The following is a 12,439-nucleotide window of genomic DNA, read 5'->3' as shown; positions in this document are numbered from 1 at the left end:
CTGGTTCTTTGTTATTTTTCCAAGATTCAAGATGTATTGTAAATGTTTCTAATAAAACAAAAATGAAATGATCCCTGACTGAAAGTATGTTTTTCTGATTCTCTTCTTCAAATTGGAAATTCTGTGATCTCAGCTATGATGAGCAAATACCTTCTGACTGAATCCCAATTGAGATTAAAAAAAAATGTAATTATATAAAACAGCCACATGAATATTATGTGATTAGAAATCATGGTACCTCAATGACTCATTCAATTAATTCTGCCTTTCTAGCTACTTGCACCCTTTACTTTTTTAAAAAACATCTTCAAGAGACACGAGAAGAGCCAGGCTATAACAAATGAGATTTATTTTTACATATGCAGTCCAAATATACATATATTAGAATAAATGTTTAAAAAGCCCTAACCTACACCACCCAGTTCAAGACCTGTGAAGTCGATAGAAGTCAAGTGTTGATGTGGAAACACATCAGCAGGATAAACGCCGTCTCTGTGCATAACCTTTTTGGATTTAATCAAACCCCTCCTAACGCTACCACATAATATCATCTTTATTAAAACTATTAGACCCCCACAAACCCAAACCTGGCTCCTGAACACAACACCCACCCCTCCACACACAGGAAATAAAGACAAGTGAGAGTGAGGGCACACGTCAGGGAGATCCCAGAAGGCAGAGTCCTCATCCAGTTACATACAGTGTAGACAGAGACAGGAGGAGAGCGGAGTAGGTGAGCAGGCAGTGGAGGATTTCACTTACAGTAAAACAAGCCATCTCTGGTGCATCAGGGATCACAGCAGCAGGGCAGGGCTGAGTGCCCTCACTACCTCATCCCCTGAAACATTATCCCTCCACCCATCCATCCGTCCCAGCTAGCAGGCAGCAGGAGCGGCAGCACAGGGTTCTCCATGCATTTAAACCAACCTCCCTGATCTCTGTCCCACTGCACCCAAAAGGTTCTGAGCCGGGGTCGAAACGGCCGTCAACACTCGAGGCAGTTAACATACCCTCTTGTGATGCCGCCACCCAATTTCATTTAGAGTTAATGCTGTACAAAGCTTCCAGGAGCATGACTCAGAAAGCAGTGCAGACAGCAGGGAAGCCTTTCAAAGAAAGATCAGGAGCAATCAACAGAGAAACCCTGTGTCACTGCTGGGGAGGCATGTTATTGCTCTGAGGGACCTGGTGGAAAACAACCCGGACCAACCACCTTCCACCGATTTCCGGCCATTGCATTTATTTAAAAGATAAAAAATAAAAATCAATAGAAGCCCTTGTCCCTCCATTAGCGAGGGACAGTTGCCCTTACAAGCATCTGCACCAAAAAGCAAGAGAGCTCACTTTGCTGTGAGGGAAAGTGACGGAAAATCTAAACCAACCTGTATTACATTACAAACCCTTTTGGCCAAACAAAGCCTTAAACTAGTGTTCAATAAATATCATCTGGGACATTAATGTCTAAATATTATTACATGGTGAGTAAACGGGAATGACGGCGGCGACAGAGCAGTTTGCAGTTCAGTCTACTAGAGGTGGATTTTTATTGCCCAATATCCTGGTAGAGGAAAAACATTTACTGGCTTGTGAAGTAGAGCTTTCAAAGGGAGGACAGTTTGCAAAGATAGAAACTGTGATCAGATACAGAAAGGTACCTTATAATGAGTTCAATTCTTTTAATTGGATTTTCAATCAATTCTAAAACATGTACCTCTTTCAACCACCACACACCCCCTGCCTGCTTATTTAATCCTCTTTACTATCCCTCCTTCACTGGTCCCTCTCTTCTTACTGTTTTTTATTTTATTTGTATTAACCAGACTATAGACAAATCAACCACAGTGTCCCTCTGTGAAACGGTCATTTCTACCTGTCTGTCCATTCCCCCTCTGCCTGCGACTGTTTGTCTATCTGTCCGTTTCTCCATTTGCCTGGAGGTGAAGGAGGTGGTCAGTGATGGGGTCTTAGTTGGACTGGCAGCAGACGCCCTTACTGCTGGAGTTCTGGGTGGGCTCGACCGTGATGGGCACTACGTTGGAGGCCGGTGAAAAGTCTGTGTCGCTTCGCCCTGACATTTGCCTCTGTGACACAATGTTGTAGATGGCTGCAGAGGGGAGAGAGAGAAGGAAGGGGGGTGAAAAAAGAAGAGAGTTAATGTCTAGATGCCTCAGTATTGAGCCAACAGTGGGACATATTGTGATAAAGACAAACAGCATGGCAATACTGAACAACAACTGTTCTATCCAGACTCCTGGCAGCAGTGCAGGATTCTTTCAATCCTAAACTGGCATCGTTATGTCATGTGGCAGCACCCAGCCTCATTGGAGGCATACCCCACAGCTACAGGACCTAATACCTTTTAAATTAAAATAGCTATAACTACACAAATATAATACATTATGGGTCTGTGACTTGCTTTGGTGAGCCTGCATACTAATGCTACTACACACAAAGGAAAAGTACAGATCTAGCAGAAAACACCCATTTAAAACACACAAGTGAACTTTTGAATTGTTAATCCTTCAATATCATTGAATTCTTCAATGGTTCTATACATGTCTGAACTCTGTGGTTTACAGTAGATGCCATTGGAGTGATCGGCTGATCAATTAAACTAGGAGTGCAAACTTAAGCTGCTTTCAGACAAGAGCTGGAGTCCAGACATCTTCCTAAAACCTCCAGGAAGGAGCTGAGTCAGTAGCTCAATTTGAGAAACTTTTCCTGACAGAAATGTCCAGGAAGTGTCCGAGTGAGCTCACGTGAAACACAACAAAACCATATAAATATATTTCTCCGAATGAAAATGAGGTGTCAGGGGCCCAACAGCTCACCTGGTGGAGCGGAGGTCTTAGTCCACCTGTAGTGGCCCTTCATTACACTGAACTTTAAAAGTGTCAGTGTGCTGTTAACCAAAACCGGTGCTTTCTGCTGTGGAATTTAAACATGATGTTTTCTCTACTGCATCATCTACCTAGACTCCACCCTTCCACATTTTCTCCCGTTGTTGTGAATGTGTCTGACCCTCACGTTCTCTGTATTCTTCATACGTTAAACCCAATTCTCTAGGTTCATCACGTCTGAAAACAGCTTTAATTGTGCAGGCGGCCACTTCTCTTCACTTCACAACTCTAGACTGCAACCATATGTGGAAGATAACTCCTGAAATAAAAACTGCCTATGAAGCAAGACGGTTTAAATCAAAACAGGTCACCTGTCTGACTGTGACACGTCAGGTGGTGAAACTGAGACTCATTACGTTTGACCCTTCAATGCTCCTGCTGCTGAGCCGGTGTTGACAATAACAAAACAACATGACACTTTCTGCCCCACGATCCGTCTGCTGCTGATATCTCCACACGTGAGGTTTCCTCTCCTCCACTATAGGTCTTAAGTTCAGCTCTTACTTCCCTGCTAATGCACCGCCGACTTCCTTTCTTCTCATCCCTTAATGAGCTGATTAGCACCATTAGCTCAATGGGGCTTGTGGGTCCAAAGTTTCCATGAATCTGAAATATTCCTGCCGAGCTGTGTTGTGGGCAGATTGGCTCAAGCGGAGGCTGAGGGCAATTGAGCATTGGGCAGAAGCTGAATACAAACAGCCAAGTGGCGCACACTTGCAGACTGATAGGCCCTGCAGCAATTCAAGTGGAAGAACCACTCTCTGTTGGATTGTCCCTTTAGGCGCTCCAGGGGTCGATAGTCACAACAATTTGCTTTTCTTCCCTCCATGTTCCCAAATCTTCATCATCAAACACACTTGTTTGTGTCGCTAAGAGCCTCCTGGGGAAAGCGCTCAGACGTCTACTCATCTGAGACACACTTCATTTATTTTCAAAACACAAATGTCAACTACAAATTTGGGTTTTTATCCCGAATGAGGGGCGGCACCGGGTTCAGGGGGTCAGAGTGAATTTATGACCACAAAGAGACATCAGTGCTTGGTGGTCATCAGGTGATTGTCTCCATAGGTGCTCCCCCAGTGCTGATTGGCTGATTGGCTTTTCAGTTTGAAAATTACTCACATTTCTGACCTTAAAAGAAAAGATCAAGTGTTCTCTTGCCACAGACGCCTCATTAGTGATGGACACAGAGGACTGATTATATGTATTTTGCTGCCATCTAGTGGCAGAAGAGGGGCTGTTATGTAAAGTCTGCAAGGGAATTGAACACTTGAGGACAAAACAACACCCTGTACACTTAAACACTCAGCGTTATGACTGAATGGCTTTAGGAGTGTTTCATTCTGTGACTTTGTCAATTCATCCATTTCCTGTCCCTTGTTCAGGGTTGTGTGGGAGTGGAAGGTTTGATTTGATATGAACACACAAACAAAAACAACACAACATGCACAGAGATGTGAAATTCACCTGTGAGAATGGTTTGGAAAGCCAGCTCCACATTGGATGAGTCTAACGCTGACGTCTCCAGGAAAGACAAGCCATGCTTCTCTGTAAAGCACAAATACACACACAGTCCCACGATTAATCATTAGAGGCCTTCATCGTTAATAACGTTCATAAATACACTGAGATGTTAAATACTGCACTGATTCACTTTTACATTTCTCACTCACTACAGTGCTCCCACAGGAAAGGGAACTGCTTTTAATCAAACTTATACGATTTAAATGGGAGGAATTTAGGTGTTTATATTACACATACAAAAATACTACTGTTTTACAGACTTAAGTATAGTTGGTCTGTTTTAATGTAGTCACAGACTGTATTTTTTCTTGCCATGTTAGGTTAAATATTCGGGTAAACCATGACAGTGTAACAGTGAGCCAGCATTTACAACACCAGGACCCTGAAACTGCAGTGCTTTGAAATTCAGCAGTCTTTAGTTTTATTATAGTTACACCTGTGCCTTTCTTTCTGTGACATTTAAAAATGTCTGCTGTGAAAAAAGGCCCATAACAAATGGTAAAAAGTAACAAATAGGTGACTTTTCAGTGGAATTTGTCATTAGTGACAGTCAAAAACACCCAGAAATGTACGATATGGAAGATATTTCACATTTGTGAAAAAATCTATACTTTTTTGATAATTGAGAAAGATCATATGAGCCAGTATTAAAGCAAAATAAGATAATATTTAATAGTTCCAGCTTCTCAAGTATATATTTGCTGTTTTTCCTTAACTTAAAATGAAGAGCTTTAGGTTTGAGAGTGAAAGTTGGACAAAGAATCATTAGAATCACAGGTGAGGGGATGATTGTCACACCGTGGCGTCAGTGAGGCGTCAGTTGGCCCATTGTCACTATTGTGTTCCTGGTGGAGAACCCATTACTCGTACCATTGTCATACACTTTGCATTGCGGGTCTGGCACATGATCTTTATGTAAATCGGGCGTCATAGATTAGGTCAGTGGTGTAAGGAAACAAATCAGTACAAACAGAAAGTGCCGACGTTCCTACAAACGAAAACGACTTTCTTTACTCTCACATGAATCAACAAGACTCGACTGTTTGACTTTCTAGCATTCAGACCAATCACGTGTGTCAGTTAGCAGGTGCAACACCAGCCGATAAACTCAAGGTCAAGCGGAAACATATGGCCCAGGCACTACAAAATAATTAACATCCAAATCACACAGAAACAAATTATATCCAAGTTAACTGAAATGTTCGCTGTGCAAAACAAACTTGCCCTGAAGCACAGCTGAAATTCTCAAAGGGCAGAAACACGTGCAAGTTTAATTAATTTAAATCTAATCCTTTTACCCAACGCTGTGCTTTCTAATATGCACTCAGACACGTACATGAGAGTGACGTGCACCAGTTTGTTTTCACGTTCACGCACAGTATCGCAGTGCAAACATTTCTATCATGGGTGTTCCCAGTGAGGATCAGCATGTTAAGACTGGCAGTTAAAATACTGCAGCGCACACTTGACTGTCAACAACACACATGATATGTTTTTATCCATTTAAAGGAGCTCATTAGAGCGACTAGAGGTGAGGTTTAACTTAATCTAATGAGGCAGAGTCACAAGCACTACAGGCTACCTACTGTAGGTTCTCACACAAAAGGCCATGAGGGGGACAGTACCTGCCAGGGACTTGGCTTCATCGGTGGGCACCGCCCTGAGGTGGCGTAGATCACTTTTGTTCCCCACCAACATGATGACTATGTTGCTGTCTGCGTGGTCCTGCAGCTCCTTCAGCCAGCGCTCAGCATTTTCATACGTCAGGTGCTTGGCGATGTCATAAACCAAGAGCGCTCCAACTGCTCCACGGTAGTACCTGAGTAACATGAGAACACAATTTAACAATTTGCTCTTGTTGCAACCTGTTGATTTAATGATTCGTTGTGGGTGTGACACACGGGGCTCAGCCAGCTGACATCTCAATTGGCAACAACAGAAGAAACACAAGACATAGAACAGTGAGGCTCAAACCACTGCACACAAAACTCATAACACAAGCAAACACTGATTCAAATTATTTGTCTGCTTCCTCATCGTCTGCATGTGTTTGACACACTACGAGTCAGCGCCTCGGTGGCTGCCGCATCATGAAAGACTCAAAAAGAGTTGAATAAAGAGATGGGAACTTGACCATGAGATGAGGAGGACGCTTTGATGAACAGATCACTTCCTGACCCGAGGCAAAAAGGTACATTTTGTAGTTTTAATCACCTGCTGTGATCTCTTTCTAGCTTTTTGAGGGACGATAACGCTGCTCAAAAGGTTGATTCTAAATTTAATTTAATCCCAAAGAGGATGTTCTGTTGTTTCAAGAATCTAATGTTTGAAAGTTTACATCTGCTTCAATGGTGAATGACAGTTTTAACAAAAACATTACCTAACTTTTACTGAGTAACAGTTACCTCATGTGATGATTGATTCTGTTAGGTTAACTTTTAAGTGGTTCCAATGTGGAGAAAAATAAATCTATCAACCTATTGACTGGTGCTGTGATTGTGTCGTCCCGCCCACTAACTTAAACACAACTGAACGGTGGGTATTACCCATAATCCCTTGCTCTTACTTTACCAAAAGAGCTTCTGCCGTAAGAAATCCAACAAACTCTTTTTGGAATTCTTCATTATGTTGCTTTAAAGCAAATACCTGAGGTATGGCTCTGTATTGATAACATCCTTGTTCAAACTGATGCATGTGGATCTATACATGTGCAGGATTCATTTAGGACTTCAAAGGAGCGTGCACTTGTGTGAAGTGGAAATCTGTGGACGTGTGATGATGCAGGTCTTTTGATGATTCGCTCTGTTGTACTCACGCAGAGGTGATCGCTCGGTAGCGCTCCTGTCCAGCGGTGTCCCAGATCTGAGCCTTGATGGTCTTGCCTTCTACCTGGATGCTGCGTGTGGCAAACTCCACCCCGATGGTGCTCTTGCTCTCCAGGCTGAACTCATTCCTGGTGAAGCGGGACAGCAGGTTACTCTTCCCTACACCGGAATCTCCAATCAGCACCACTACAGATTCCAGACAAAGAAAGACGCCAATCGTTAGCAAACACTCGTCATGGGATCGTGGCATTTAGGGAACAAGCAATGACCTTTTCCTTCATCATACGTCCTGTAAACTGAAGAAAATTACAGATTTCTCTTTTTATTGTTCATTTTAATGAAGAATTGGCTACAAACATGACTCAACAGAATCTAATTTTCAGCATGTACATAGAGAATGAACAACCCACAGACATGATGATTTGATGAGGGTGTTTTGAGCAGCACTGTGTATTGGCGGCAGCTGTAAAGGGGAATTCATAGCATGCCTTTGCTGAAACGGTTAATTAAAAACATTAATTTTTAAATCATGTGATTCTCATTGCCATTTAATCACCTGCCTCGCCAATAATGCTCATGTATGGCTCCCGGCCAAAGCAGAGCAGAAACTCCGGGGACTCCCATCGAGTGAGAACAATAAATACTTGAACCACATGCTCTTTTCAGGAAATAAAAGCAGGTTAAACACGTGATTCCAGGTGAAACCAGTGTCTTGCTGGTTTCCAGCCATGGAATGTTTAGTAAATCAGTTAAAGAAAAACTGTAGAGAGAACTGCGACATCGATAGATTACGAGACATGCGTGTACAAATCAATAGGTGCGAGTGGATTGTCCTGCTGTTTCCAAAGCTGGTATATAAACGTTTACACATTAACTCCTTAAACTGAGCCCCCGTGCAGTCACACAGTACTGTCTGCCCTGTGGTTATATATCAACCCTCCTCCATATTGCTTCAGTTAACAGAGGCACCATTTTACTAACTTAAATCTATCTTATTTGCGAACATCTCTTACATGGACTACACCAGTAAAAAAAAAAGACCATGTGCTGGTTTACCTATAAACATCAGCTGGGTTTTTATTGATGCAGAGGTAAGAGATGTAAATTACTACACTTGATGATTTGAGCCTGACCTGTAAGGATTTGTTTGGGGCTGATACAAATCTATTTGCCATTATATAAACAAATTTACAATGATTCCCAACAGCCAACTCTGTTTATTCTTTAAAACGCAGATACCGATATGTTTATCGGACGATTTTAAATATTACAAGCGATAAATTGGTCAGACTCTGTTAACGATTTCAATGGAGCTACACCTTTATTACTGAGAGCATAATCATGGCAATAAAAGCAACTGTTTGTCAGAAAACTACTTCCATAATTGCCAGGTGAGTCAGTGTGTCAGAGGGAACCTACCCCACCAACACACACCACTGACACACCAGCCTGCCGTTTGGAAACAGGAACTTGTTATGGAATGTTGAAATTGCGTTAACAAACCAAGCAACTGTGTCTACACATGAATTTAAGCAATGCTACTCTTTGCGTGGGGAAACTGTGTGTATTAAAAGGTTGTCAGTGATGCTGTGGTGCAACAGACACAAGTAGAAACTTGAAGAGCTGACTTTTTTAAGGACTTTGAAACAATCAAAATATGGGGAAGCATCTGAGGAGTAAATGTTCCAACAGTGTGGGGCCCTCCTCCACGCCAAAAAAGGCAGCGTCGCCATTCTCCATTTTGTCCAGAACAAAGGATCTTGGGCGGAGGACTTAAATCATTAAGCAACCATTTCTAGGTCCTTTGCCATCAGACAGGTAATATCATGGCTGCGCAACACACCCATTCACTCACCCTTTTGTTGGTTTTACATTCTTCGGGTTAAAAGATATGACGCCTCCCTAAGATATTATACAACGCTGCTCCCAGTAACATAGCCAAGCCTTCGACTCCTGGAATGAAGATAATTAAATTAATGCCTGTGCTGCTTTTCAGCATTTGCTTCTGTGTGAAATGAAAGTGGTGTAAAAGCTAAAGCAGGAAAGAAATACCTTCAATTAAAGGAGGAGGATGTGTGCTGATTTTAAGGAAGTTAAAAAGTGATATATTCCCAAAAGTTGGCTTTTAAAACAACTTACTCAATTTGGTGGGTGTTAAGAAAGGGATGACACGTGAGTAAAGCAGTTAGTCTGACATTTGAAAAGTTCCTGAAAATACCTGGCTGGTATTAAGGCTTCACTAACATGAGCTGCGCAAGGAAGGAGGACAGCAGCGTAGCTTCCTGTGATCATGTCTCCCTCGGTGGATAAAGGTTTATGTGACTCACTGGGAGCTCACACACAACTTGACTCATGCTGGTCGACAGCAAGGGGTAAAAATGGAGGCTGTAGGAACAATGCAGAGCCAAAACTAGAACGTTAGCTCTTTCCTTGTTCAAGTGAAAACCTGAGCGGCAGCCGACACCTTATCAGTGTCCTTGCACCGCAGCACTTTATTCAGATAAATCTGCTATTTGGTCACCATGTCACCAGATCACAGGTTCAGTGAGTGGGTGAGTGAGAAAATCTCTTCTTCCCCATTGTGTGAGACAGGGCTTCATTGTGGCCACACACACACTTTTCATGCAGGTATTTCCAGTTTGACAACACACACTTGTTTAGTGTTCTATATTTGTTCAGGCCGTGAGCACATCATTTCACCCTTTCTTATGGAAAGGTAAAACTAACGAGAGCTGCTCGTGCCAGTTGGCCAAACTGGAAAATTCACTATTCTTTATCTTTGGTAGAGGACACTTTGTTTGTTAAGTGTGTCTGCGCTTTGTGCCGCCAGAAATGATCTGGTCACCAGGCGAGCTTTCTAGCATCTATACAACACGGTGCTTATTTAAAGACATGCCAATGAAGATTCTTTTTCACAATGTAACATAACAAATTGCAAAACCAAACCTTTAAATTACTCATTTAAGAGGAAATAGAGGATGTTGGCATTCCCCCCCTCCCCACTAAGCAGATTGGAAAAATATTAAAGCCATAAATCTATCATCGAAACACTTGCTGGTCATTATTGTCTGATAATTGGATGTCACCTGTTAGAGCTTATATGGAGAGGAAGTTGGTGTAAATGCTGGAACAAAGTGACAGAAACTATTGTTTAATATGAAAACTGAATGATTTTTATCCAAATGCTAAAATCTGCATTTGTAATATCCATTTATGTTGCCTATTTAAATGGCTGCCACTAATGACAGTGTATTATCATGAACGATGAAAGACCGGATACAAAACAAATCTTTCTTGGGAAACTATCAAGTTATTAGAACGATTACTTCAGGTTATGTTATGATGATGATTTTCTCCAAACTTCAAAGATCTGCATGTTACACCTCGGACATTTGTTGCCGTCAATAAAGATCATTTGAGGATTTATCTTTACACTGAAATCAAAAATGCAGAAGCATATCTGAATTGCTTTGTTCAACCAAAAGTTAAAAAACTTTTTGTAACCAACACATGACTCAAGGACAAGTAGTAAAACCTCATTTAGGGAGTCGGAGATGGAGAATACTCGGGTTTGAAGATGATCAAATTATTTTGTGTACTTTGGACCTATGGTAAAAAGTGATTTCCTGTAAACCATGAAGACCACAGCTCCACACACACTGGTTTTCTTCCACCCAATCAAAACACAACTTGTTCTAGTTGGAGGTTTTCAGTTGATGACCCCTGTGTTGACCCCAGCATCTCAGGGTGGTTGCATCATCGGCCTGCAGAGATGACGACTCCCCGGCAGATGCTGCTTCACACACAGACACACACACTCACACAAACACACTGTCACATACACACATATATATATATATATATATACATATTTAAAAGCTGCCTGGTGCAGTCCTGCTTCAGCTGTTACGCTCGGTGACGCCATTTCCCTCAAACTTCAGCCGCATCACTCAACAAAGTTCGCGCGGCGCCGCTTCACGTCCTCCGGCACCTTGACGTCGAACCCTGTTTCTTTTCGCTAACAGGTGTTTCCGCGAACTTCCCCTCGAGAGGAACCCGACTTCCACTCACCTTTGAACAGATAGTCGTACTCGTCCTCCCGGTTACTCATCGTGCCTCCTCGTCGTGAAGAGGGGGGGTGGGGGACGCTCGATCCGAGTGGGGACAAACTTCTGTCGTGTTTCCTTCTCAGCTGCGACAGAGACCCGAGGCACGGGGCGGACTTTTCTGTTTATATGTCCGCGGACACGACGCAGAATCCCGCGGGGGTCGAACGACGGACGGCGCTGTGGTGTCGGTGTCGGTGCTAGGCACGAGAATGCGTCTCCTCCGTCGGTACCTGGCGTCAGTGTCGAAGCCGGAAACTTGAGTCCTCTTCTTCTTCTTCTTCACCTTCTGTCACTCGATGGCACCGAGGCTGCGACGTCACGCCAACCCCCCCTGTTAGTCCCGCCCCCTCCTGCTGCGCTCCCACTGGCGGGCGGCTGACCGACACCTGTCACGGGCTCTCATGCGATTGGTCCTGCGCCGCTGTCACTCAGGGGTCCCCCTCCCCCTCCCAGTGGGGATGACGTGTGCGGCTGGGAGCCTCAACAGGTACAACATGAAAAACTGTCTGTCAAAACAAAGTCACTCTTCTTTGTTGACTGGTGTTATCATAATTCCAACCTGATTTCAAGTATGTTTAATAAATATTCTGTGGGTACTTTAATGATTTTACTGTTGAACGTTGTACATTGAAAGTGATTGTAAGGTCATTTATGTTACAGAAGTGACACTTTAAGTTTCTCAGAATCTGATGATGTTGTAATAAATGTATAAAAGATTGCATATGTCTTTATTCTGCCAGTTAATATATATGCATATGTATATATAATCATATATGGCACTAAAATCATTCAATAATAAAGTCCTACGCACCCTTTTATTATAAAAAACAGGTTAAACATCCAGGCTCAGCTTGTGGGTGGGTGTTCAAAATTATGTAGAAAAACTGGACACCCTATTTAGTTTTAGGATTACAACATGTTTATATGTTTTGACAGTGATTAGTGCATAAATATATAATATTCTTCGTGCACTTTATTTTATTAATGTGGAAATTCCACATCGACCCGAAGATCAGGCACCAAACTATCTAGTGGATCGTTTATGTATTTATTAAGACATTTTAGTTTTGTCTGAACTTTA

General features: G+C 42.5%; 1 protein-coding gene across 1 annotated transcript; it reads right to left on the bottom strand.

Moving 5' to 3' along the window:
• Positions 1–332: 332 nt before the first annotated feature.
• rab11al (RAB11a, member RAS oncogene family, like) lies at positions 333–11,655 on the bottom strand. The gene is made up of 5 exons (XM_053431640.1): positions 11,321–11,655; positions 7,240–7,435; positions 6,050–6,243; positions 4,368–4,448; positions 333–2,104 (listed from the first exon to the last, which is right to left on the bottom strand). The coding sequence occupies exons 1-5, from the start codon at positions 11,358–11,360 to the stop codon at positions 1,965–1,967; spliced, it is 651 nt and encodes a 216-aa protein (XP_053287615.1). The 5' UTR covers positions 11,361–11,655; the 3' UTR covers positions 333–1,964.
• Positions 11,656–12,439: the final 784 nt, after the last annotated feature.

Source organism: Pleuronectes platessa, chromosome 10, assembly GCF_947347685.1.
Source record: "Pleuronectes platessa chromosome 10, fPlePla1.1, whole genome shotgun sequence".
In the NCBI taxonomy this organism is placed as follows: Eukaryota; Metazoa; Chordata; class Actinopteri; order Pleuronectiformes; family Pleuronectidae; genus Pleuronectes; species Pleuronectes platessa.
This window is presented reverse-complemented; position numbering and strand designations above follow the sequence as displayed.